This window comes from Orbicella franksi, chromosome 9 (assembly GCF_964199315.1).
Source record: "Orbicella franksi chromosome 9, jaOrbFran1.1, whole genome shotgun sequence".
Lineage (NCBI taxonomy): Eukaryota > Metazoa > Cnidaria > Anthozoa > Scleractinia > Merulinidae > Orbicella > Orbicella franksi.
In genome coordinates, this window is record NC_138153.1 from 2006895 (window position 1) to 2032846 (window position 25952).

General features: G+C 37.6%; 6 protein-coding genes across 7 annotated transcripts in view; 1 reads left to right on the top strand and 5 right to left on the bottom strand.

The window, feature by feature from the left end:
• Positions 1 to 2396, bottom strand: part of LOC145496791 (arf-GAP with Rho-GAP domain, ANK repeat and PH domain-containing protein 1-like) — a 34178-nt gene extending 31782 nt beyond the window's left edge. Inside the window, exon 1 of the mRNA XM_081476537.1 lies at positions 999 to 2396. Coding sequence (XP_081332663.1) covers positions 999 to 2220 — 1222 coding nt within the window. The 5' untranslated portion in view covers positions 2221 to 2396. The remainder of the gene's footprint in view (positions 1 to 998) is intronic.
• Positions 2382 to 3667, bottom strand: LOC145496808 (uncharacterized). The gene is made up of 2 exons (XM_081476556.1): positions 3139 to 3667; positions 2382 to 2619 (listed from the first exon to the last, which is right to left on the bottom strand). The coding sequence occupies exons 1-2, from the start codon at positions 3270 to 3272 to the stop codon at positions 2382 to 2384; spliced, it is 372 nt and encodes a 123-aa protein (XP_081332682.1). The 5' UTR covers positions 3273 to 3667.
• Positions 3668 to 5194: 1527 nt separating this feature from the next.
• Positions 5195 to 13213, top strand: LOC145498724 (ubiquitin-like protein 3). Its single transcript, XM_081478644.1, has 5 exons — positions 5195 to 5534; positions 7924 to 8032; positions 8838 to 8924; positions 9959 to 10036; positions 10454 to 13213. Exons 1-5 carry the CDS (start codon positions 5487 to 5489, stop codon positions 10507 to 10509), a joined length of 378 nt encoding a protein of 125 aa, XP_081334770.1. The 5' UTR covers positions 5195 to 5486; the 3' UTR covers positions 10510 to 13213.
• Positions 13214 to 14922: 1709 nt separating this feature from the next.
• Positions 14923 to 17763, bottom strand: LOC145498722 (ras-related protein Rab-9A-like). Its single transcript, XM_081478641.1, has one exon. It carries the CDS (start codon positions 17660 to 17662, stop codon positions 17045 to 17047), a length of 618 nt encoding a protein of 205 aa, XP_081334767.1. The 5' UTR covers positions 17663 to 17763; the 3' UTR covers positions 14923 to 17044.
• Positions 17764 to 18043: 280 nt separating this feature from the next.
• LOC145498721 (protein THEM6-like) lies at positions 18044 to 23140 on the bottom strand. Its single transcript, XM_081478640.1, has 2 exons — positions 21240 to 23140; positions 18044 to 20258 (listed from the first exon to the last, which is right to left on the bottom strand). Exons 1-2 carry the CDS (start codon positions 21506 to 21508, stop codon positions 19847 to 19849), a joined length of 681 nt encoding a protein of 226 aa, XP_081334766.1. The 5' UTR covers positions 21509 to 23140; the 3' UTR covers positions 18044 to 19846.
• A 27-nt stretch (positions 23141 to 23167) lies between these two features.
• Positions 23168 to 25934, bottom strand: LOC145498723 (DNA-directed RNA polymerases I and III subunit RPAC2-like). Of its 2 annotated transcripts, none has more exons than XM_081478643.1 (5): positions 25833 to 25934; positions 25622 to 25722; positions 25399 to 25475; positions 24490 to 24569; positions 23168 to 24082 (listed from the first exon to the last, which is right to left on the bottom strand). In XM_081478643.1, exons 1-5 carry the CDS (start codon positions 25893 to 25895, stop codon positions 24065 to 24067), a joined length of 339 nt encoding a protein of 112 aa, XP_081334769.1. In that variant the 5' UTR covers positions 25896 to 25934; the 3' UTR covers positions 23168 to 24064. The 2 variants fall into 2 exon arrangements, with proteins under 2 accessions (XP_081334769.1, XP_081334768.1); XM_081478642.1 differs by having other exon boundaries at positions 23170 to 23869.
• Positions 25935 to 25952: the final 18 nt, after the last annotated feature.

A 25952-nucleotide genomic window follows, 5' to 3' on the forward strand; every position in this document is an offset into this window, starting at 1 on the left:
AAGTTAACACACTGTAAGGTATCATCCAATGACTGGTATTTTCGAGTCAAAAATGTCTTTAATGCTTGAAAACAGGAGGTAAAATTTTAGAAATCTGAACACTATCAACTTGGTATTTTTATGTATAGAAATTGGTTTTTTCTTGTGATGAAAAGAATACATGTATGTGCCCTAGACTTTGGTGGTAATATTTGTCTAACCACTGGATTTCTTTGTTGAAGGTCTCACAAGGTAACAAGCCAATGTCTGTCTTACAGACTAGTGGACCATCTTTAGTCCATGTGGAAGTATGTGTACTTCCCTGTGTGGAATTCTAGACCATCTCAGGGTTACCCTAGCATTCTGCTTGGTGGTACATAAAGTTTTGAAAATTTAAGGTGGCTCTGAACCCTGTGGACAAATTTTTTTTAAACTTTGCCAAAAGTTGCATCTTGTTCTGCATATCAAAATTGATAATATAAAAAAATTTCACCGTGCGATTTCTTGAATTATATGCTCTTGAAGCTATAATTAAGGGTGTTTTTAGAAGGTTATACTGTTGCTATGGTAATGTAATGTGTCATGAAAATGATAACAACATCTTCACCGATGATTGGACAGTTTTTTTGATACCATGATTGTAGTATCAATTGATAAAGAGTGGTTAAAATGACTCATGAAAATATACGTCTTGGAAAGTGCTGGAAGCTGTTTTGAGCCACCTTAAGATCACAATACAAGAATAGCAGATTTACATGTTGTCGTCATTTGACTACAACTACCAGAATTCCTTTCATTTTTCCTTTATTTTTTGAATTTTGAAGTCCCAGTGGGGTTTAAATAACAATTGCCCTAATTAGCATAAGAAACAGACTGAAGTAAAGGATTTTGGTTTTTGTAGTCAAATGACGCCATCACGCTGAGCATGGAGCATTCTATTACCAAAGATTTCCAAACTGAATGAAGACGGAGTAGAAAAGGATTCCTGTTTTTAAGATCAAGGAATAAGCAAGCTTTACCTGGCTGTTGCTGATGTTCATTTTCTCCTTTAACTTTTACAGCTGGTTCCCTCCCAAATACTGAACCAGATTGCCTGGAAGGTGGGACAGGAGGGGCTGGTCTTTTCGTTGATGCAGGTCTAGGCATTGTCGATGGTTTCTCTTCAGAAGAATCAATCCTCCTGTTACCAGGTGTTGAAAATGAGTTTGTCCTCTTTTCAATAGTATTGTTAGGATGATCAGAGAAGTCCCCTTCAGAAACATTTCCTGCTGCACTCTTAGTTAGCAAATCCACTACTAACTTGTTGTCTTCTGACTTAACTCTGATTCGTGGTTTCGGTGTCGGTCTTGAGGAGGGTGCTCTCTCAGGTGCTTTTGGTGCAGGTCTCTGTGGCATGGTTTTTTCTTTGTTGACCTCTTCACCTGAAGTTACCTCCTTGCTATCCTCCTCTGGTTTAGGCAATTGTGGAATGACTGATGTGGAATTACACTGAAGGAGAGCATCACCCTCTTCTGATGTATTAACCGCTGCAGCATTGTTGGCATGGCCACCAGATATTGCATGCTGTTCTTGTGTATAAGTGTGTTCATCAGTTTTTGAAATGTCCTCCGCAGTATTTTCAGGGGACTGTTTCTTAACTGTTGTTCTTCTAGGAGGTTTTACAGGAGGTGGTATCTTCTTTGGAGGAATTTCAGACTGTTGTAATTGTTGTCCTTGTTGGTGGGGATCTTGCGTGAGAATATCTTCACCCCTTGATCTTTGATCAGAACCTTCCACTTCTTCTAGGTCAGCCCTCGGCGGAATAGGAGGTGGTAATTTGACTGAACCTTTTTTCTTTGGAGGGAGCATGGGTGCGCTGACATCTTCACTGGTAATATCATCAGCGGACTGTGAACTTCTTCTACTAAGGGCTTCGTTATCAAAGTTTATGAGAGGGCCTTGCTGTTCATTTCCTGTTTCGGGACCATGGCTTGTTAATCCCGTACTTCGGGTGACACGGTCTTCTCCGTTCGTTAATCCCAAGCCAAGTTTCTCTCTTAGCTTTTCAGCATACATCAAAAATCGCTTCCGATGATACGGCAATACAATTTCCATTTTATCGAGTGCATTTTCATTGAGAGTGCAACACAACTCTAGGGAAGTATAACCATTTGACTCAAGTTTATCTGCATACCTGTCAAGCCTAACTTCGGAAGAGAGCCACTCTTTGACTGCCTCAATGTCCTGTTTTACGGTAGCCATAAGAAGCTATATGGTTGCAGTTTTCCTAAGATCCATGTCGCTATTCATCAAGGAGAAATGCAGGCTTGATTTGCAAGGACTTAAAACATAAGCCTATCACGAACACATCTTTGAAGCCCCCAGTAACTTTACCATATGAGTCATGTTTTCGATAGAACACTTCAGCTTCCGGGACCCGTGAAATGCGCACAATCGCGTTGAGGAGCTGTGCTGACCACAGCTGACCACACTTCAGCAGTCACGGGACTTCTGGACAAAACCACTTTGAGGGGTGGTGAGCAAAGACAGCAAAAGTGACGCTTTCCTCTTGTATCTGATATTGTTTGCTTGTTTGTTGGATTGTTTGCAAGCACCCAGATATGAGAAGTCACGCCCTCCCAAAAGGCTGAACAGGGTTGGCTGAGAAAACATCAGAACAAACAGACACAATAAACCCCGGGAATAAACCTTGCTGTAGCCCATCAAACGACAACCTACGTGTAGCCGTTACCCCAACCTCCCCCCCCCCCGAAGAAAAACGGAAGTGGGGAATGTCCTTCCCCCCTTCTCCCGTTTTCCCTTGTGAAGCAGGGAACGAGTGAAATCACAGGTTCTAAAGAGAGGTGCGTACGCCCCTTTCAACCAATATCATAATCTCTTGTTTCAACCAGTTTCAACTACTGAATACGGTTCCGCATGGAAGATGAGGAATCGGGCAGTAGAATGAAATTCGACAAAAATTGTGTTTTCTCAGCTCCAGAAAAAAGAAATTAGCTTAGCGAAATGTAAGAAAAAAAAGAATGGGAAAAAACAAAACAGAAAGTAAGTAACAGTCTAAGAGAAAGACGGAAAAAAAAAGACTCGTGACGTCATTGCGGTTTTATGACGTGCGTGCGTGTACGCTGTTTCAAAGAGACATGATAAAATAATTCCACTAACCTAAGCAATAATGCTCCGATAAAACCAGCACCAACTACCCGGGGTAAGTAAGAAGCTCTTCGAGGCTGTCCCTTCTGAAGATAAGGAATAAACTGTCGCTGTAAATGTTTTCTCTTTAATTTGTTTGGTTCCATTTTGTTTCTCTCGTAAATACACTCGCGCGCGAAACAATCCCTCTTAGGTTATGTGACTGATTGTAGGTGATTCCGTGACCATGTAAATCCTGAAGCTACCAGTGCCATTAAAGTAGGGATATTGTGGGTCATATGGTCAGTCATTTCATTAGCTCAGGTTTGAATTTTCTACACTTTGCTAGTGTTCAGACTCTTTCACAATCCCCAATTGAGTCCCAATTGTATTTTGCGTCCTTTTTACATGTCCATACCAACTAAGTTGCAATGACTTTCTAGAACTTTTAAATAGTGGTTTTTCTTACTCCCAGTCAGTGCACGGGGGTTTTTTTTTTATTATTTTTATCATGCTCAATTAAGTTGCTGGATATTGAATGACTACATCGCCTGTTGGTTTTTCCCGCCTCTCCGTGCAACAAACACTAACAAGCACGCATGTTTGAATAAAGAAACTTTACGCTTCCGCTTGTTGTTTCTTAGCAGCGTAAATATTAGCCAAAGTAAAACCTCGATTTCTTGTTTCACTGAAAATAAATCAACGGTAAATATCATAAAATCAAATTACAGTGGTAAATCACGGTTCGCCGCTATCTTTAGCAGGACCAAGATCGTTTCTTTTCACGTTCCACTTCTGAAAAATGTTTAATAGTGGCTTATGCATGAAAGCATTGCTGAGGAATTTGACTAATAGACTATCGGTCAACGGTGTTTTGGTAAAAACCGTCATTGCCATACAATAATGATCGCTTGTTTGCGCTCGGTCAATCAATGAATGAATGCCATTTTCATAGGTACAGTGTAGAAGGGAACAAGATGGTTTCGTGGTAATTCAGAAACATCAATTACTCGTTTCGATTTTCATTATTATTCACCGTCTTTTGTCAAAACAGTCTCGGATATAATAAAGAGGATAGAAGTATAAAGAACCGTTAATGATTGAAATTCATGCTGGAAGAAACTCCACATCCATTTCAGAATCAGAAGGCATTAGAGTATATAATGAAATTGCGTTAAATATATACAGATTTAACCAAGCCTAGAAGCTGAGCTCCTGATTGCAATAACTAACTATAATGGAAAAAGAGAATTTATTTTTCCGTTGGATCAGAAACTCAAAAAATGATCAATTGTGAGAATGCAATTGTTCAGCTTGTGGTTTTCCTATTTTTCCGGTTAAATCTTAACAAACTCACTATACTTAATAAGCGTCACCAAGATTGTAGAATTTACGTTCGGAATATATCAGGGACTTTCCAAGAGACGATTAGCGATTGTGCAAGGACATATGTCTGAAGAAAAGTCAACAACGCGCCAGGAAATCGATCCAAAGTTGATCAAAATCACGCTGCGCGTAAGGCGGTCTCGCCTAAATTCCCTTTCAATGTTGCACTCCCGAATAAAACTGGTGTCATTTTACATCCTTACCTCTCCATAACGGCCACCTCTGTACAACGGCCACTTTCCTCTGTCCCACGCACGGTGGCCTTTGTGGAGAGGCTCAACTTTATTGGAAATAAAAGGAAAATTGAACTAACGTGACAGTTTATACCATTCACGTCGATTCAGTCATCTGCAGGCAACTGGAACCTTCCAGTTTTCTGGATCCGAGTTTTCAGTGTTGTTATCATAAAAACAGTTTCGTTTTGTCACGCCTAATATCACTGAAGTCGTTATCAGGTTTTTGTATCGTCATACGAAAGGTCTTTCCTTGGGCAAGGACCGTGAATCAAGGTATAGAACAGACTTAGGTTTACAGAAACAGGAAGTTGTTGCGGCCTTGTGGGGTGTCAGCAGCAATGAGGGAGTCGGGGTAAAGAGTTTTATTCCTACCTATGAATCACATGATGGCAAAGTTGCCTGCAGCACTCTAAAGGCCTACACCTCATTAAACAATCTTTAATCTTCGCCGGATCAACGAGCAGATAGGCACGGCCGAGATGCCATTGTGTTTTGAGGAGGCGCGTGACACTTCTGACGTCATTAGAATTTCCCAGACTTCCTTGCAGCACACGAAAGGAATATTTTGTCGTGCGGAGTGTCTACGATGTCTGAAAGAGAATTATCGAGTTAAAGAAGACATGTAAATCACGAACAAAGTGCCTATGTTACTCTCATCCCTGTAAGAAAGTTATAAAGATCATTTCCTTGGGATTTTCACCGAATTCAAGAACCGTCTTGGTCACGACTTTGAAGCATTCTTGACACTGGTTACCCAGTATGGGTGACAGTGTTACGGCACGACATAGAGCGATACCAGAGGACAAGGTGAGAATTTTTCAGCGCTCTCCCTTTCTTGATTGTAGTTTTAATGTTACTCATATCTAGTTTCGGTTGTGTTTCTTGTCCTACAACTTAAGAGATTTAATTTTGTTCGGTAGAACTCGCTTTTTTAGATCTGAACTATATATAGCCTTGTGATCGCAGCCTGACACTGGATGTTAACAAGTTGCTTCGCGAAGATTAGAATTATAAGCTTACAATAAATCATATTTTAGTTACGAGTTCCGGACACTTTTGGTCTTTAAACGAGATCTTGATAACACAATTTTTTTTCTTACCTCACAAAGTTGTTTTATCCTTTCCATTCTTTCATCATATCATGCCCACATGTGCGAAGTTAGGAAACGGTTTATAGAACTATGCTTTAGGAAGTACGCGAATGGGCACGATAAAGTCGCTTCGTCGTCTGTACAGGGCCGGGAAAATCGGTCATTGGAGGAAATTTTAAACTTTATTTCAGAAAGGGATATTCTTTCATGGGAATAATAAATGGAAATCCCGCTGTTTGTCAAATACAGGAGAGATCGTGCGTCAAATTCGTATTTCTGCTTGCTGTGGTTTCGTCTGTTTAACAGGATCAAGAAATAGCTTGTAGAAACTTGATTTCCGTTGCACGTTTCAGCCTTTTGGTTCGAAAGTAAAGCTTCTGGCGAGGCAATCGAGCAATCCCAAACTGCAATAAATGGTTTTCCTAAATCTCAAAATAATTCATTGGTTCTCACTTCTGGTGAATGCTTGTTGCTGTATTTTTGACAGCGTTTGAATCAAAATTAGACAGTATAGTCGATAAACATCACGTTAATTCAAATTGACGCCAGTTCTCATGATGACGGTGGAAAATATTAGATCGCGACCGCAAATTTTGTCAATTTTATCTCGAATCCGCGATGTTTTGCCGTGTTTGTGTTCGTAAACAATAACAAGGACCGACCGTTTTTATACCCAAGAGATGCGTTAAAGGAAATGTTATTTTTGACTGACTTGTTGAATAGTGGAGACGGTTTTGCATTGTTGACAGAGAACATTTATCTGTAACAAAGAAATTAAATCCTGTCCATGTTTTTTTTTTTTTGTTAGTTTCAAAAGCATTTCACAGTTGGTGTTTTTTTTTCTAGAGTTTTTCACGATCCTGTTACTTAGCAATTTGTGTTGTACCATGAGGTGCTAACAGACACAAATTAAACAACTCACAATTCTGATTTCAAATTGTAATTTTTCTTTTCTGAGTTGCTACAGAGTCACACAAATTTATTCCAGAATCCTAATGGGAATTATGTTATCAAATTGGCCTACTGTTGTTGTAGAATTGAGTGCTGATTGGCTATTGAGCCATGTTTTATTGATTTCTTGATCACAGATAATTGGTAACAAGTTATCTCCAGTGTGTTTGTAGTCAATAGTGATTATTGTCTTCAAAAATCTTCAAGTTTAAGTTGTGTGCTGCATTTAAACTTTTTTAGCTGATTAAAATTGTTTTCCTTTAAAATTAGATTTCTCAGGCAAAGAATCAAGTCAGTAAATTTGTTGTTAGATTACGGACAAAAATTTATCAAAGCATTCAATAGTCTTACATGTAAACACCTTTTGTACTTGAGGCTCATTTTCAGCTTGCACTGACCAAGGCTGTGGTAGTTAATTTTGAAATCAATAATATCCTTTCTAAAAGACATCTCTCCTCATGGCTCATGACAGCTTTGTTAGAGATTGAAACCAATTCTGCATCTGATAACATGATATACATCTACAGTTCAAACCAGATTGTGAAGTGCCCATACAGAAAGAGCCAAAACAAAGCAAGAATGATTTGAAGAGACTTGAGTTACATAATCAGTATGCCTGGATTTTCATAGTCCACAGACATGATTATTCTTTAAACTTTCATTGTTTTTAACATTTTTATATTCTCCTTTCATATTCAACTTATCACAAGCACGGGACAAAAAAAAATTCTGGGTCCCTGGCCAGGTTAAGTCCATGAACTCTAACATACTAACCCAGGCACTCTATCCACTGAGGTGCTGAGACACTCATTATGAGAAGGAACATTTTCTGTGATCACAATGACATACGTCCTGCATACGTTAGGATTAGCAATGTTAAGACCATACTGTATGGTGATAAATGAATAGAGATGGTAATTTACTAATATTAAAGTAGCAGTGTGGGTAATTGAAATGGGGAAAGGGGCGACATTTAGTAGTTATTGTTGTGATGAGTTAATGCAAGTGTTTGGACATCTTTCAGCTGATTTGGTATATAATTTAAGCAGATTTTTTTTTATATTTTTTTTAGTGAACTTTATATACAGATGAAGTTACGACAAATTGACAAGCAAGGTTTTATGCAATGTCTCTTGGTTCTCTTTGTCTTTCAGATTTGTCTACGGTTGATCCTAGTTTCTGGAAAGACACATGAATTTTTGTTTTCGCCAAGTGACACAGCATATTACATAACTCAGCATGTTTACGAAAACTGGCCTGAAGGTTTGTTGCTAGTTCCTCTAAATATAATAAACTGTAGTTTTGAATTCTAATTTATGCTTGTAAACCTCTGTAAAGGATGATGCAGTACATTAGTCAACATTTTTGCCCAATGAAGAGCAAATTAAAAATATCCCAATGAGCTGTTGATGAATAGTTTTGATCTCCAAAATGTTTATTTGTCAGATATGCATAGAAACCAGTCAATGGGTGGTCTCGTTTATGCATATGCAGACTGCTGTGGGCGTCATATTTCACACATGTTTCTTTTCATCTGTAGAAAATTTTAGGAAAGCTAACTTGATCTTTACAAGAAAAAAAAGTGTTGCTTGTATTATAGGTTTTTTACACCTTTGAATGCGTGTGTGTACAGGTGCAATAATGTCACCCACCTCCAAAATTGTTGGGTGGGTTGTTAAATTGACAGCTGTCAAATCCAGCTTTTTGTATGACATACATACTGTTTACACTTTTGAGCATATTTTCACATGATGTCATTTTAACTGTATTGGTGTTTCCAAACAAGGAGATTTCTTTCCTTTGAGATATGAGTGCTTTTCTTGTGCTAACATGAGCTCTTGTTTTAAACACCAATTTGGCCACTGTGAAAATTGGATTTGTGTATGACGAACAGTAAAGTTACAGGTATGGTTTATGGTAAGTTGGTGCCAATGGTTATTAGGTTTGTATTTTTATCACACGCAAGAAACTGGCTGTGTTTCATGGTCAGAATTAACTGAGCCAAAGCATGTATTCAGTTAAACTTTTGTTTTATAGAAAAAAGGCAGTGAGTTTTGTTTGTTTTCAGATTGGACAGATGAAGCTGTCAGTTCACACAACATATTAAAACTTATCTACCATGGTCGGTTTTTACATGGGAATGTATCTTTAGGAGGTTAGTGTACCTGATAAGGTTGGAACCCCTGATTGCTTTGCCACAGCAATTTAGAGTGGGAATGCTTACTACATGCCAAGAGAGGCAAGAATATTTGGGCATTATGTGTATCTTAGTTTGGGGAAAATACAACCCGTGTTATAGCTGTCTTCCCCAACAGGAAAAATTGGAGAGAGGGTCTGTGCTTTACCATTGATAATCATATTCATGGCCATGTGGTTTCCCACAGAATGTGTGGAAAATGACCCTACTGTCTGATTGATCGTTTGCGGTTTAATGATCAATAATGAAAATTGTCGAAACTCAGCACTTTGTGTTTTACTATTTGCATTGTCAAATATCTCTGTAGTTGGTCATAGAGCCCACAATGGAAATTTGTTCCTTAATTTTTCAGTGAGATTTAGAATTTTGAAGTTCAAAAGCCCAATTGTGTAGTTCCAGAAATTATCCATACCTCCCCCATGGAAGGGATTTTTTTTGAAGACCACCCCTCTGGAAATTCCAGTTAAGCTTCATACATTTCTTTAAATTTTTTGGTCTTCCAGAACCCACCACTCCCCAGGGAATTCCAGTCCCTTCCGTGGGGGGGAGTATGGATATTTCCTGGCACTGCACATTAATGGAGAACCGCAGCATTTTATGGTGACATAGTCTCTCAGCAAATACTCGGTTTCAAACTTTCAAGGCTCATTAACTGTCTCATGCAAAGATCACGTGCAGAGAGCAAGTTTCTTTGTGGTCTCCATGTATCACAGCAGCTGTTGCAACACTGAAGTGGTTTTAATGCATGGATAATTTATGCCAGGAACACATTTATTGTGGTCAATATACAGAGGCTCTTTCCAATTTTTCTCTCAGGGAGAGCAGCTGTAATACACAGGCTGGGGAAAATATCACTTAAATAATTGAAATCTACTTTGTCTTGTAGCCAGACTCTTTAAGCTTAATGAGTGGCCTTATTGAAGGTGTGATATTAATTGAAGGGTATAACATACTTTAATAATAATTGATTAGTGATGTTTCATTGTTTGCAGCTCTTAATTTGGAGACTGGAAAACGAAGTGTGATGCACCTTGTAGCAAGAGAGAACTTACCAGAACCAGCAACACAAGGTAATTAATAACAGTAACCTCTGCAAGTGGTCTCCGTGACACTGAATTATCTCTGCTGAAAGAAATAATATTTAATACACTTTACATGCAACAAAAGTTATGTGCATTATTTTACTTAATTGGTTTTGCATTACCAAACTACACAATGGGGTTAAAAAACTAATGCCAGTTTGTCATCCAATCAGAAGTAAAACCAAAACCAATATTGACTTACTTAGTTATGCATGTTTTCCTGCCCATAAAGCCAGTACATACAGTTAGTTACATGTATTTACTTTGAGTTTTCACTGGTGTGTTGGTTTGTTTTTTTCTGTTGTGATTGGCCAGAATGACTTCTTACTTGGTTTTGCTTTTTTTATTTTTGTTTTGTTTTGTTTTGTTTTAATTCCTAATTTTTTTTTTTCATATTTTCAACAGGTCAAAGAAATCGTGACAAAACAAGTGAACAGAGTTGTTGCTGCAATATTGTTTGACTTAAATTTCAGCTCTAAAGATTTTGCAGCGGTGATCTGCTCAAAACATTCACTTTGGTTTTCTTACAGTTTAAGTTTATGTCCAATTAAAGCGTTTTGGGTTTAATTAATAGTTAATTAATCCCTGGTGTGTACATGTATGTAAGTAACGTAATGCTTAAGACAAAGTAATAGTCAAAATAGGTTAATCATTACATAGATGCTGAGCTAGAAAGATATCAATAAATATTGTATTTAAGTAATGCTAAATATTTTCTCCTTTTTTACATTAATTTGTTGTTATGATGATTGAAGTTGCCATTCTTTTATAACCAGTCTTGCAGTCAATATTGTTATTTTCTTGATCATGTCCACACAATCTTTTTGGCTACAAAATAAACCAGCTATTGATTTTCTTTAGTTATTATACATTTGATATGTACATTTGTGAATTAGTCAATTTTCTAATGTGAAGGGTTGACCTTTCCTGATGTCATGTTAGCTTTTTTTAGTTTTTACTGCAATAGTTTGCCTTCAGTGATTCAAATCCCTCTCTCTACATCATGTATTCAGTTTTTCGTGGCCTCTGTTTTTTTGTGAATTTTTCTCTATTGCATGGCTAGCTCTTCACCATGATCAGTTACCTATTTTGCCCCCTTGAGATTGTTCCCTGTATTCCACAGGGAAAGTGTTGTCCTTTATTCATGTGATAAATCCTTGTTCTTGTTCATCAAGCTTGTTTGGTCAAGATGGCTGGATATGAATCTTGTTTTCTTTTTATGTGATTGTGGTCAGACTGTATCTCAGTCTATCAATCACCCACTCATTCTCATCTTCCTGGCTGGGACATAAGGCTATCTCAGTTCATAACACACAACAAATATTTTGCCTATTATCCAGCCCTCTTGATCTCATGCTCAGTCAATAATTCATCATGTAATGTGCTGTTCCAGACAAATATCCACACTCCTCTCTAGGAAGGTTTGCAGTTTTAAACTCCAACTGCACCACCACCAGCCGCTCTGGAAATTCAGGTGAAGCTTCCTTTTTTTTGTTAAAAGAATCAATGACTTTTAAAACCTGTAACATCCTTGAAATGTTAAGTGATAGAGGTAATGGGTATTTTGCTGGGACCCTAGATCTAATGTTCAAGTAAATCACTGACAGCTTTGCAACTGGTCAGAATGGCAGTTGCTTTTAATTAAGTTTAAAAAAGAATTAATGCCATATTTTTGTTTAAATTGCAACTTTATAAACTTATAAAATGTTAATTGTAATTATTTTCAGATATCATTTATAATTTGTTAGTGCCTAAAATATCAATTTGATTTCTCTGCTTCTTTAATGAACTGATACTCTGTAAGAGTTCTTTGACATGGAATACATCGCAGCTCTCTAAAATTATATTCGCCCAATCTGTGATGACAGATTAGGAAAGAATTGAGCTAGGTCATGGAGTTTTGGGCAATTTCAGCACTAATGAAATATGAATAGAATTTGTAACTGAAGTTTTGCAATAACAGCTTTCAAACTTCTGTGAAAACTCATTAAATGAAAAACAGGAAAGCCAACGAGGAGCATGGATGGGCAAAGAAGATTAAAACTTTTTGCATTTGGGCAAACTTGAGAAACATTTGCCTAGACAAGTGTCATTTATAATGCGTGAAAAGCATCTCCATTTGTTACAATAAATTGCCTTTATTTTGATGACAGACAGTTGCACAGCCAACATGAAGTTTACAGCTCACAATTCACAAAAATATGCATAATTGCGTAAAATTATCATGATTGTGCACCTTTGATCACATGCAGATGTTGTCACTAAGCTTGGTTAGCAAGGGAGCACTGTCAACTTACAGTCATATCTGGCTGTAAATCTTTTTTGTATATAATAAAAGACTGTGACGCCATGAAGAATTTGAACAATTTCAAAAGGAATTCAAGACAAATGTTACATGTGTAATCATTTATCCACTTCTATCCTTTTACTTTGTGAGACAAGCCCATGTACAATCATGATTTTGTGATGTCCAGTTTCATGAAATCAATCGGTTCATGCTGAGTATTCTGTGATCTTGGTATGGTTGCAACTATCTTGAAATCATGCCTGTGATGATGTCCTGCCAATAATCATTGTAATTTAGTTTTTACTTGGAAGTAACTTAAGTTGTTTTAACCATCAACTGTAAATACCATATGATACGGAATGCATCACTTATTTTAGTAAAAAGCACTTAACTTATCTAACCTCGAGGCCATAAGCAGTTCCTTTTAAACTCTCTGATCATTAACTGAGGGTTATGTAAAAACTAGTGGGGGGAATGGACATGCAGTTGATCATACACTTTCTTGTTCTTTGGCTTCTTGTGCAGCAGTGCCAGAGTCAACACCTTTCTGGCTGACTAGCTTGTTTGATTACAACTTTTGTGTCATTATCTCGTAAGTTACTAGGGGATCTACCTAAAGATGAGTCACCATTGATTGATTGATTGATTGATTTATTGATCACTGATCTTTTTTTTCATAATTTCCAGTGACTCTAAGGGTTTGATGAATTTAGTGCTTTTCACAGAGTGAAGTTAGTTTTAGCCTTAAATGATAATGTTGTGAACATAATGTACAACTGTCGGGTGTTTTTTTAAAAAAAAAAATAGATAACTTTATTTTCTCGTCATTACTTCACCTCAATGTAAATACATTGCTAAATAAACAGGCTTTTGGCCTGTATCAGAGTGCAAGAATTTTACTGTAGACAACAATAAAACTACATATTCATAAAACAAAAGTTGTTCAGTTTCTGTCACTTTTTTTTTACAATGATAATGTGGAGTGTCACTGAAAAGATAGCTAGACAAGAGCAACGTGAAAATTTTGAAAGAAGGCCAGAAACAACATCTCTTACACTCCTTGCAGTTCATACCCCATGTTTCCTCCCCCACTGAAAAGTAAGTTAGAAACCACAATGTTTTAGCAAGAGGAAGCAAATGCACCATATCATTGTCACTCAGACCCCTTCACCAGAATGAGACTCTATAACCCTAGCCCTGCAGTTGAAGAACAATTGACACCAAATCAGTGTTAAAACCATCAGCATGAGGAGTTTTGAAAAGCTTTGATTAACTTCATCTTCAGCCCCCTTAACCCCCCCTCCCCTCCCTGCACCCCATCACAAAGCACTGGAAGGGGTAATGTCTTTTAGACCCAGTCACCTTATTCTGGAGTTCAATACACTAATCACACAGCTGTCACATTCCCCAGAGGCAGTTAAAGAATACATCAATACCTAACCTGTGGAAGGTCATTAAATTCTGAGGGGTTAGGCAATCTCAAAAGCCAAAATTTTCATAACGATTGAAGATATTGGAATTTCTAGTGGAGTGGAGTAAGGAAGGGATATTTTCCTGAACAGTATTTTTTATAATCCACATCTTTCAGCATAACAAAAACATGCATTTTTAGTCAGTAGAGGTCTGCTGTCATTTTTAATCAGATTCCAATAATTTCTAAATAATAAGCGCTCAGTGGATTAGTTATTTTCAGGAGGACATATTTATACAGTCTGTAGTCATGTATTTCCATCGTGTATCAGAAATGTGATGTAAAAAGGAAAAGAAAAACATGCAGGTTACACACAGCCAGGAACTAAGTCCATTGATGGCAGTCTAAGAACATTTGATCTTCTCTTCAGATGTATCATTCAGCACCAAGGTGAATATCAGATCTAAGTTTGCTCATCCACGATTAAAATTAATAGGGGATCTTCCTCTTCTAAAATATTGTTTTTCAACTCTAATGTTTCCTGGAGTTCTAAAACATTAGTAAACATAGAAACTGAGGGGAAAAGTAAAAGATATTAACATTACACTAAAAAACTCCACTGAATAGTTATGCCTAAAATCAAGATTTGTGCTTATCCTCTAAGCCTAGGGGAGAGAGGGGGTACACTAGAAAGTTCTATATGGAGAGGTTCTGCCTCAAGGTTCAACCCCTTGTAAACCATTTTGACAGAAAAGATACCCTTTTTGCACACCTTTCATTAAAAAATGGTACTCTTTTCACATACTTTGATAACGAGCCTGTATTATCAAAACTTGCCAAAAAAGGAAGCTTGTCACTTTCACATTGTGCCTAAAAAATGAAATGATACAGCCATACGGTGTGTCTGTTTGAAACATTTTAACAAAAGTCCCTTTTAAATAACTAAATGACAGATTTCCCTACCTTTTTGTATACCTCAACTTGTGAAATCCCTACCCTTTTATAAATCTGAAGCCTGAAACAGGCACCCCTCTCAGACAGAGCCGCCCCAAATAGGCCATTATAGGGAGTACCCCCCTTCCCCCTTGCCCAGGCCTATAAGTGGATAAGCTTTATTTAACTATAACAACCAGGCCCACAAGATCTCAAAGGTGCAAGAGAAGAGATTCAAACTAATACAAATGAACAAAATCCACTGCTCATATTTTTAACATCCACATGTAACTTCAGTGCAAATGTTACCAACACTATAAAACAACACATTCCGTTGTTACTTTTGTCAATTATTGCTGCTAAATTACTGTCAATCTATGTCAATTACTATGTTGACTGCCATCATTAAACATCAACCTACAAACATATTACTAAACAATATTTCATCCTAAGAAAAAAAAAATCATTCAGACATCTTCTCTACATAATAATAATAACTTTACTATAATAATAAACAACATTTTCCTATAATAAAAACATTATATAACATTTTATGGCTTATTGGTCATGGAGAACTCACAACTCATACACAGAGAAAGTTCATTTGAAATAATCTTGGTAACCAGTTTACTTTGGACTTCAATAGAAAAATCATGAACCACAACCGTCAGAATATGGGAAGTCTCATTCAACTGATAGCAACTGCTCCAGCTGCAGTATTTCAAGACTATAACTTACAGTTGTACAACATCTAATCAGTATTAGTATAAATCTACTAGTGTTCTATCACGAATGCCATTCTCTGATTGGCTACGCTACTCACTATCAATTCTGTTGGAGATAGTGGGTAGCATGCTAGTGTGCCCTAGTTAACAAAGTGACAGCCGCTTCTTGACGTTTTCGAAGTGTTTGTGAAGAGGATTTAGATCAAGTTTTGAACGACGAGTAGATTTATGCCAAAACAATTAGATTATTTGCTTTCGATTTCTATCGCGTGATAGAAATCTCAAGCTCATAATCTAATTGCTTATTAGTATCACCCAACTAGTGGACTAATACAAAGCCTGCATTTTAGTTGCCTATGCTACTAGAGGACTATTAGTAGTAGTCCTCGAGTAGTGAAATTGGCACAATAGAGCGTGACGCTTTTCTTCGTTTTATTCCCAAATAAATATTTCTTCAACTTGCATTTGCTAACTTTATTATTGCCTTTTCTGTCCGACTAGTTGGCTGATACTAAAACAATTAGACCCTTCGCCCTCAAGGGCTACGAGTCAATAGCCTATGAGTCTTTGCCTCATGGGCTATTGATCTGTAGCCCGCAAGGGCTACGGGTCTAATTGTTAATTAGTATGTACTCATGCTGCATATATAATAATGGTATATTTATTGGTGAAGTAGGCTTTTCTAGTAGTCTGCTAAATATAAATATTGATATTGGTTAGTGTATATGTAGGTTAATATTCTATAATCCAGTTGGGAAACAAGTGATTCCCTTGCCTTATTCATAGTTTGAAAATCAATAGAAAATTTAAGAAAAGTAAATTCATTCATAGCCTAGCACCTCTCACATTGTGCAAAAATGAGAGGGTTGGTCTGTGTCAAGCTGTCGAATCATGTTAATCACCTAGTCTATTGTTTAGCTGGAGTTGAGCAGTTTTCAGTTTATAGTTTCTACTGCGGTATCTGACCTTAACTTTCATGGCAAATTCATTGAAATCTCCTTTTTTGATTATTTCTTCACTTCCAAACTAGCTTTATTTAATCCAATAGCTGTTCTTCCTGGAGAGGATATCTGGCAAATCTGGTACTGTTTTATAATCTGATTGCTTACTGAACAACATAATTTTACCGTTTGCATCCAGATGATGTTAACTTTGACGCAAGTTTATAACCATTACTCTGACTAACAAGAGTGTACAGGTCTTCATGTCTGCAGTCTCCTTGCTCTCCAGTTTGTCTGAATACCACTCAAGTTAGCCTGTTTATGGCTAATTCTCAATAAATACAATGGATTTCACTCGTATCCATGATTGCTTCATTTTGCCCAATTTGACTGTTTCGGTTTTGGTTTCCTCTGGGTGGTTTTAGAGCTTTTGCTCATTCCAGTTATTTCATCTCAGTGGTTTTTTTTTTTTTTGCCCCTTTGGCCCTCTAATTATTACTCTCATCTCATGATGAAATCAGTGATGTGATAAACTAGCACAGGTGCTGCTTCTTGTACCAGTATCTAAAATTAATTATATGACAACTTCAAAATGATATTTCCACCAGTGGTACAAAGAACACAACATGCCCCCCCTCTCCCTCCTTGCACCTCCTCACAAGAAAAAGACTAAGTAAAACAAAAATTCAAATGAACCGATTATTCGCAGCAACCTGAATTTTCTCTCTGAGTGACTTTAGCTAAATTTACTCCTTCAGTAGCAGAGAAATCACTTTTGACTTTGATTTGCTCTAATTCGTTGAGTCTCTTTACAGCTGCATTGAAGGCAACATCAACATTCGTTGCATCTTTAGCGCTGGTTTCATAGTAAGGTATTCCACCGATCTCCTTGCAGAAGTGATGTGCTTCTTCTTGTGATACAGCTCTCTCGTTAACGTCAATCTTGTTTCCCAAAAGAATGAAAGGAAAGTTGTCCTTTTCACGAACGTCGGCGTAATACAGAAATTCTTTCCGCCACATTGCCAAGTTCTTGAAGCTCTCAACATCGTCCACGGCATAGACCAGCAAACACAAGTCTGATCCCCGATAAAATGGTGTCCTTAGGCTTTTAAATCTTTCCTGACCAGCTGTATCCCAAATCTGTAAGGTATACGATTGTCCTTCGACAGTAACGTCCTTGTTTAGGAACTCCACACCGATTGTGTGAAAAGACTGGCTGTCGAACTTACCACTCACAAATCGGTTCATCAGCGAAGATTTGCCCACACCACCATCGCCAAGCAATACAACTTTTAAAAACGTTGACTTGCTGGACATTCTATCCTTCCTGCACACCAACTCCTTGATCAAACAAATCAATCACATATACTTTTTGGACCAACACCAACTTCAGCAAATGTAACTACGTTTCACCTTTGCTTCGTTACGTCACGTGATGGAGCGGATATTTTGTGTGCTGTACGAAATGTGTCATGGGACTGTCGTCAATGTAAAATTGATGGGAAGGGTGGGTTGGTCAGGGTTAATTTTAAGTTCTAATTAACTAAACAAATTTCTTCGTCACAGGAAGATAAAAAATATTAATAACTATTTTACTAAGAGATACTTGGTAACTATTACTCCTGGCAATTTTAGAAGCAGTGGTGGAATGCCTAAAAAAATGTCAGTAAAGGTGACCTTTAACACTTTTTATTTCAGTACAAAGTACTGTTGCAGCTCCTCTGTTATTATATTTCCATCATGCTATTTAGACAGGAAACCACCAGTAAGCAAAATAGGCTGTCTCCGGCCTCTGTTTCATTTCCATACTAACCAGCCTTTTAAGAAAAAGGCTTTTCTCCTGGTACTCTATAAAATTTAAAACTGTTCAGAACGTTTTGGGGGACAAAGTGTGCAGTACAACCAGACATGTTACAAAATAATATTATCTTTGATAAATAGCTCTTATAGACTCTCTGTGTTACAGGCTACAGAATATTGCCGCAGATATGCCAGCCGTCCGGGTTGATCAGGAGTCTCCTGTTCTTTTGTCATTTTTGATGGTCTCCTGATGAAGACCTGAAGTCTCCTGGTTTTTCTGGAAAAAATATGGACTGGAAAAAATTATTAAATAATGGTTTTAAAAGTTTGTTTTCACCCAAAAATGAAAAATTATATGCAGGCTTACAAATCACTTTTGTGTGAGTTGGCTGGCCTCGCCTTTATGAGACATATTTCCTTTTAGATAAGCAAAAATAGCAGTGTATAAAGCAGGAAAAGATGTTGATGGAGATTAAATAATGATGTCTCATGACCATTTTTAACAAATCTCCAGTTTTTTGCATAATTGTCAGGTTACTTTTCATCTGCCACCAGACTTTTCACTCTTGATGGTTGGCAGGTATGTCGCTGTGATTCTCGACACAGCAAATCTCTCTTAACTTCCTTTAATAATAATTATTGATATTTTCACAAACCAAATATATTGAGAATGATCTCTGATCCCCATGGATACATTTCAAGACATTTTATTTTTATTTATAGTTGTTTATAACTATTGTTATATAGTTGAATAAAATTAGTTGTCAAATTTAAAGGTGATTATCAACAAATGTATGAAATAAATAAACAATTTTTCAAAAAATGTATACACTTCAAATCTCTATCAAAATGAAAATGTCTAAAATTTGGAAAGGCATCCTAACCTTTACAAAGGAAATTTACATATGTTAAAATCCATATTAAATAGTTTTAGTAACAATAAACTAACTGGTGTGGCTGAATAGATGTGGTTTGCACAATGACCTTATTTGACTAAAAGTACTAGAATCCTTCATTAATTTTTCTCATGGCAATTGAGACAAATGTTATCTAAACCTTGTTGTGGTTTAAAACAATTAAATAGCAATAGAGGATAAAAATGGATTCTGGTAACATTACAGCTGTAGTCAAGAAGAGGGCCAAGAACCAAGGGATCATGTGTACCAAAGGCATCCGCAGTCGAGTGTCAGTCGATACCCTTGATCAACCCTCGTTCTGCATCTTGATAGATGTTCAAAAAAAAGATCTTGATTGCTGCTCAGCTAACATCTCAATCAATACTCAGTCAACACTCGATCAACATCTCAGTTGACAGTCAGTTGAGGGTCGACTAATTTCACAGACACACCATTGAGTGGCAATTGATATATATGAGTCAGGCAACACTCAACCAACCATCAAGCAGCCGTCAATTGAGATATCAATAGAGTGTTGGTCTAGTGTTGACTAAGTATCAATTGAGATGTTGACTGAGTGTTGATTGAGTTGTTGATAGAGAATGGATTGACTCCAAGGGTGTCAATCAATACCCGACCACGGAGACCTACACATGATCTGGACCTAGTAAGCTGGTGAACTACGGTGGAATGCCCTTTGTCCCCCCCCCCCCCCCCCCCAGTACAAAGAGGAATAAGTTCAAATATACTATTGCAAGGGTGTCCACTGGAATATCAACTCCAGGTGACTTTTCATAGGAGGTAATTATGAAGCATTTTTCATCATAGCACTTGATGCACTGTTGTATTGTATCCATAGATGCAAGTCATGTGACAAGATAGGACTCTGCATATTCCATCCACTTAATAGTTGCACCAGTTCACGTGGCGAAACAAATCTTTCCTTTTTATTTGCCTGAATCACTGTATTCTTTGTCAGAACAATAGCATGAACAAAGCCATCTTCTGTAATAAATCTCTGCTCTAAGTAAAATGCACTTTCATCCCAGGCCAAGACTCTAGTTCTTAGAATCACTTTTTGAAAAAGTTCCAATGATCTGCGATAACGCACAGTGGAGGCAGCTATCGTCACACCACAATTGCTTTTTCTCATCACATGCATCATCCCACTAGAGATCCAAAACTTAATTCTCCCAAAGTCACATTCACGGAGATACCTGTGAGTGGTCAACAAAAGGAATAATTTCCTTAACTATGGTAAGACAGCCAGGGAAATAACACAGTTTCCTACCACAAGCAAATGAAAATGTGCCTGGGAAGCAACAGATGAGATCAAACTGGAATGACAGATTAGCCATGCTTGTGACTAGCCCCCCTGCCGAGGGAGGGGGGTACTACCATGATATAAAAAGGACAGAGGTGCTTGTCATACCTTTTAGGGGTTAAAAACACGGTTTTAGCACCTCTCAGGGTGTTCACCCTCAAAAGGTTCACAGCAGGAGCTTTTGCAGTACCTTTTAGGGTATTGAACTGAAAAAGATGTTACAGAAGATAATGTGTCATTTTAGAATTGACATCTCTTAGGGGTGAAAAACATTTCAAGCCACTCCAACAAAACAGGATCTTGGTATATCTTAGGGGTTCTTTTCAAAATTTTCAACAAGCACCCCAGTCCTTTTTATATGCCTCCCAACCCCCCTGGTGTGTGGTGTGTAACATCATGTGTTCCTGCAGGCTTTCAAATTGTGGGTCCAAGACTAGCCAGAATTAGCAGAAGAACAGTAAAATCAAACAGAGTACAGGAAGAAAATCTCCCTTTGCCTATAAATATTACATCTTTTGGCCAAACCGTTAACCCTAGATGTTCTATGCAACTCATAAAAGATTAGGAAGGTAAAACTTAAAAAAGTTTATTATGGAGTCTTTTTATTTAATATTTACAATTTAACAGTATTTGTTACTGCAGTTTTCAAATTATGTTTTATATTAAATGATTTCTTGTTACTGTGGACACATCCAGTCAAAATCCACTGCAACCTGATTGTCATGAGGTAATTCACTTTCCATTCAAGTAATTTTGTAATACACATCCCCATGGCCCATGACATATTATTTATTAATGAGAGACAATTTTAGAAGCAATTTTCCACGTCTTTTCCCTTGCATTAAATCAGCCAATCTTAATGGCTAAAACTCACCTAGCATTATTCATGTGAAGGTTAAGATCCATATCTGACGGAAGAACAATGAAGATTGACTCAGAAACATCAAGGAAATTATGGTTTGATCCTCTACTGAAAATAACCTTCTTCAAAACAATCCATGTGACACGAAGACTCCAGTTCACGTCAAAGAACATATAAAGAAGAGGAACTACAAGGCCATAAACACCTAACAGTCGTCTCAACAGCACGGCTGTCAAAACTATGGCTACAAAGACCAAAATAAGATTCTTTGCACGTCCCATGGCTAATGTTACCGTTCTAAAATTACTGATTTGCTTGTGAGTTTTGTGCCAGGAGCGCACTCTTGGCTTGAGAAAGACTGGGAATGAATACCCAAACACCACCCAAGTTGTACCCACAGGACCGGTAAGCGTAATGTGAAAGTTTCTATGGAGACAAGCATTCTGCGAGCAGAGCCTCTTTTTCGCACGGAAAGCATATGCACCGCCAAAAAAAGGTTCTGCTAATAGGGTGGGAGATTAGAGCTGAACAAATTAGTTGATGTATGATAAATCAACTGAAAAATCTTGTGGTGTTAAAAATTATGAGATAATTGATTGTTTCTGTTTAAAACCACATGATGAAATTTAAAGTGTTTTTTTTTTTGCTCATAGAAAAGACAATGTTTAAAAAGTTCATTGTATTTAGGTCTCAAATTTTGAAATCTGCATAAATTATATTTTTGGTAAAAATACAAGGTCTTGATGGTTGGGTCCAAGAAGGTCTTCACCTCTGGCGAGTTTCCATGTGAGCACGTGACGTGCATATTTTAAGTGAGGCTGATATAATGAAAATGAGGCCAGAGCCCTAGAAACACTCTTCTTCCTGTTTTACGCAGTACACCCAGCATGTACACAGGACAACAAACATATGTTACTTGAGTTCAATTTCAGTTCCTATCTCCATTCAGTTGTCAAAAAAACTGTTTACTTTATGTAAACTACCAGTTTGTAGTTCTTGTCTTTTTTGTGTTGATGCAACATTGTTTTCCAAAAAGTAAGTCCATGGAGATGCTTTGCTGTCAAAATTTTTTTCATACTTTTAACAGTGTCGGTGTTAATTAGCCTGCTACAGATCCCTGGGGAGACATGACCATAATGTGAATACAGTGACACTCATGTGGTTCCCCTCTCTGCCAATTTAGCTTGCAAAACATGTACAAAATGGGGGAGAAGGGAAGGGGGAGTTAGGGGAGGGAGAGTGGGGATGGAAGGAAGGGGAATGAAAGAGGAGAGACTGAGTTTTCCCCCTCTCCAAACCCTTCCCTGTTTATGCACATAATGCAGGCTATACCTGTTGAGAAAAGAAAGTATCACATGTTCATTTCTACAGTTTTTAGTCTCGCATCAAGAGAAACACAATAGCAGAAACCAAATTCTAAAGCACCATCTCTTTCAATTAGTTCACTTACTTTGGACGAATACATACCAATATTCAATGTACAGGGTTTGTACCCTTTTTCAGAAACAAATTTCCCGGACTTTTCCAGGACTTTTCCAGGACCCAGATTGATTTTTCCAGGACTCTAAAATTCATATTAACCCTTTCACTCCCATTATCTTAATGTTGATTCTCCTTACTGTCTGCCATACATTTCATGTTTTTTTACTTGAGTTTAACATATTTCCAGAATTTTCCAGGACCAGTAGCCCTTTTCCAGGTCTTTCCAATCCTGGAAAATGCCACAATAAAATTCCAGGACTTTCGAGGTTTTCCAGGACCCGTACGAACCCTGAATGCACATCCCAAATGGTTCCAACATGAAGTGGCACACTCCAAAACATGTAGTAGGCTCCTGCCCCCTCAAACATAGCAGATCTTGAAACTCCCACTGTCTCAGTGAGAAACCCATTTTGCTGCAATATTTTTTACCTTAAACAATTCTAATTGGGGGGGAGGGGGGGTTCCTTGAGTGCTTAACATGGCAAGAGCTAAGTACAGACTAAAATATGCAACTGGATCAAACATGGAAATTTGACACCAAAGGCATCTTACCACATGGGAATGACTAAATTCAAATGTATCCCATGTGAACAAAATACAGTAAACGATAGCTAATGCTGGGCAATGTAATTAATTTGCTTGGTTTGTTTTTAATTGATTCTCCTTTATTTATTTATTCATTTATTTTTGGTAGCTATTTTACAAATCACTTGCGTGCTTGTTACCCCTGTTACCCTTGCAATAAAACATTTCCCTCAAGTTTACCTCAGGAAACTCTGAAAATCTCAAGAAAACAAAACCCAATTGTTGGAAACAGTTGGATAGTTTTACCATCGGCAAAGTTGGCAACAAAACAGTCTGGCACTGTTTATCAAATACCATGAAACAAACTGCTGTGTTGTTGTTGTTGTTCTTATAAACTTTGAAAAGTTGGCGCCACTGAAAGAAAATAAAAACTCAGTTGAATTTCAGCTTGCACTAAGTACTCTAAAACTCAGTCACTTCAGAGATGATTCTGTTTCAAGCCAATCTTGGACCTTTTTTATCTTGTGATAAGTTTTCTCATTAATCTGTAATTCTGCTGACTGTTGTCACTCATCAGCAGCTGACATGTCAAAATCACCATTTTGTTGAGCTTCTTTATATTCTTCAACTGCTGTCTGTGGTAAAATAAGAGAAATCAAAGTTTTTCAACAAAATTTCTCACATAATTACCTGCACTAACTCCTTAGTTGTTAATTAAAACTTCTCCCTCAAACTTGATTTCAACCTTGGGTTTTAAAAAACCCCTCCAATGTCTTTCCCTGAGGTAGGTATGGACATTTCCTCAATCAACCATGCCACATCATTCATTCTTAGTACCAACTGTCAAACTAAAAAGGTTATTTCATCAATGTAACAGTCGCTAGTTGATAACTGTTGCTTCAGGCTTATCAACAGTCCACTTCAGTTGATTATGTCTTCTGATAAAACCAAAAGAAGAAATATGTACAAATGTATTCATCCTAAAGGCCAAAAGCCATCTACATATACATGCCAAATTAACTTTTAAACATGTGGGTAGGGGTGGCCGAATTGTTTAGGGTCCTGGATTCTGTGGTTTGAAATAATCCTCTATCCTGTGACTCAATGCATCCTGAGTTCAACTCCTTGGCTGTGCTTTGTAAACAGCAGCTAACCAATACAAGACTTCCATCAGATGGGAACCTTCACAAGTTTAAGCACAGTAGTGCTAAATCCATTAATTTACATGGTAATTGTTTATTTGTTTGTGGCCAACCTCAAATGTAGCCAGCATGTGTTCGCACATTGCAGTGAGTTCTGATAAACCTCTTCTCAACACATCTATAGCAGGAGTACCTTGACAAATCAGAACTATTAATTAGTGTAAGAATGTATTATTACTCCCTGGTAACTTAAAAGGCCCTAGTCAGCCACACCTTTGTTTTTGTTTACATGCAAGAGTTTGGCTATTATATTACTTGAAGCATGTCGAAATGAAGTAAATCACTGTCAAACTACTGAAGATAATTAAACATACTTTCAGGAACACTTCACTTCCAGTAAAGCAATAAGATTTCACTTCACCATGCAATATCAATAATTTCAATGGCATCAAAAATGACAGAGGCTGACTATTTTAATCTGGTGAAAAAAAAAAAATACTCCAAACACAATTTTGAAAGATTGATGAAGATGGTTGATGATGCTGTTCAGTAGTGTGGTACCTTCAGGTTGAAACAGAAACAGATTAACAGATAAATTGGCTAAAATACTACTTCACCCTGGATAATATACTTGCATTTGTAGAACTTTCAATGTTTACTCCCCTAGGGCGTCACTCCCATACATAAAGGACGGGGGTGCTCGTCATACTTTTAAGGGATCAAAAAAGCACTTTTGGTGCCTCTTAGGGCGTTTATCCTCAAAACATCCAAGGCAGGAGCTTTAGTGGTACCTTCTAGGGTATTGAGCCAAAAAAATATGACAGGAGATAATGTGTTGTTTTAGAACTGCTACCTCTTAGGGGTGAAAAAAAAACAAGCCACAGCCACTAAACAGGATCTTGGTACCTCTTAGGGGATCTTTTAAAAATTTCCGACAAGCACCGCCGTCCGTTTTATATGGGAATCCACCCACCCACCCACCCACCCCCACTGGCGTTTACTCTGCTGTGCTGGCATCTTACCATTTGTTTGGATCCGAAGATTGATTTTGTTCTCTGATGGATGAGGAATACTGTACCCACAGAATACTACATCAGGACTTCAACAAATAAAAACAAACATCAACATTAATTTTCAAAACGTATTTGTTTGCGGATCTTTGCATAAGAACATATTTATATCATTAAACAAAGTGAACAACTTCTCCCGGCCCCAAATTAAAATGTGTAAAACTATTTGTCATACTTTTTCATGATGATATATCTCAGCGAGTTTCCGAGAGTGTGATCCTCCTCGTGCAGAACAAATGTAGCACACGTTTCGTCGTCTTCGCTACCTGTCGGCATCTGGAACGAGAAAACGATCGACCAAATACAGGTTGTAATCCACGAAAACCACCCAGAGATAACTACCGTTACAAATTTCACATATTGATTTCATGAACATCGCCACCTACCACTTCCAACCGGCGTCCTTTTTCTACCGTTCCTGCTTCTTCAGGTTCGTCGCGGGCCGCCATGTTGGTTTGCTAATGCGATTAAATGGGACAGCGGCCTAACTTCTCTCCCAGGCTCTT

Bases quoted from the DNA above. Each gene is read 5' to 3' on its own strand.
- LOC145496808 (XM_081476556.1), bottom strand. From the start codon at position 3,272: ATGGAACCAAACAAATTAAAGAGAAAACATTTACAGCGACAGTTTATT. The intron at 2,620-3,138 runs GTTAGTGGAATT...ATGTTTTCTCAG, and splicing joins ATCGGAGCATTATTGCTTAG to CCAACCCTGTTCAGCCTTTT.
- LOC145498724 (XM_081478644.1), top strand. From the start codon at position 5,487: ATGGGTGACAGTGTTACGGCACGACATAGAGCGATACCAGAGGACAAG. The intron at 8,925-9,958 runs GTTAGTGTACCT...CATTGTTTGCAG, and splicing joins TGGGAATGTATCTTTAGGAG to CTCTTAATTTGGAGACTGGA. The intron at 10,037-10,453 runs GTAATTAATAAC...TATTTTCAACAG, and splicing joins ACCAGAACCAGCAACACAAG to GTCAAAGAAATCGTGACAAA.
- LOC145498722 (XM_081478641.1), bottom strand. From the start codon at position 17,662: ATGTCCAGCAAGTCAACGTTTTTAAAAGTTGTATTGCTTGGCGATGGT.
- LOC145498721 (XM_081478640.1), bottom strand. From the start codon at position 21,508: ATGGGACGTGCAAAGAATCTTATTTTGGTCTTTGTAGCCATAGTTTTG. The intron at 20,259-21,239 runs GTGAGTTTTAGC...GACCACTCACAG, and splicing joins CTTCACATGAATAATGCTAG to GTATCTCCGTGAATGTGACT.
- LOC145498723 (XM_081478642.1), bottom strand. From the start codon at position 25,895: ATGGCGGCCCGCGACGAACCTGAAGAAGCAGGAACGGTAGAAAAAGGA. The intron at 25,723-25,832 runs GTAGGTGGCGAT...TTCTCGTTCCAG, and splicing joins AAGGACGCCGGTTGGAAGTG to ATGCCGACAGGTAGCGAAGA. The intron at 24,570-25,398 runs GTAAGATGCCAG...TGATTTGTCAAG, and splicing joins TCTTCGGATCCAAACAAATG to GTACTCCTGCTATAGATGTG.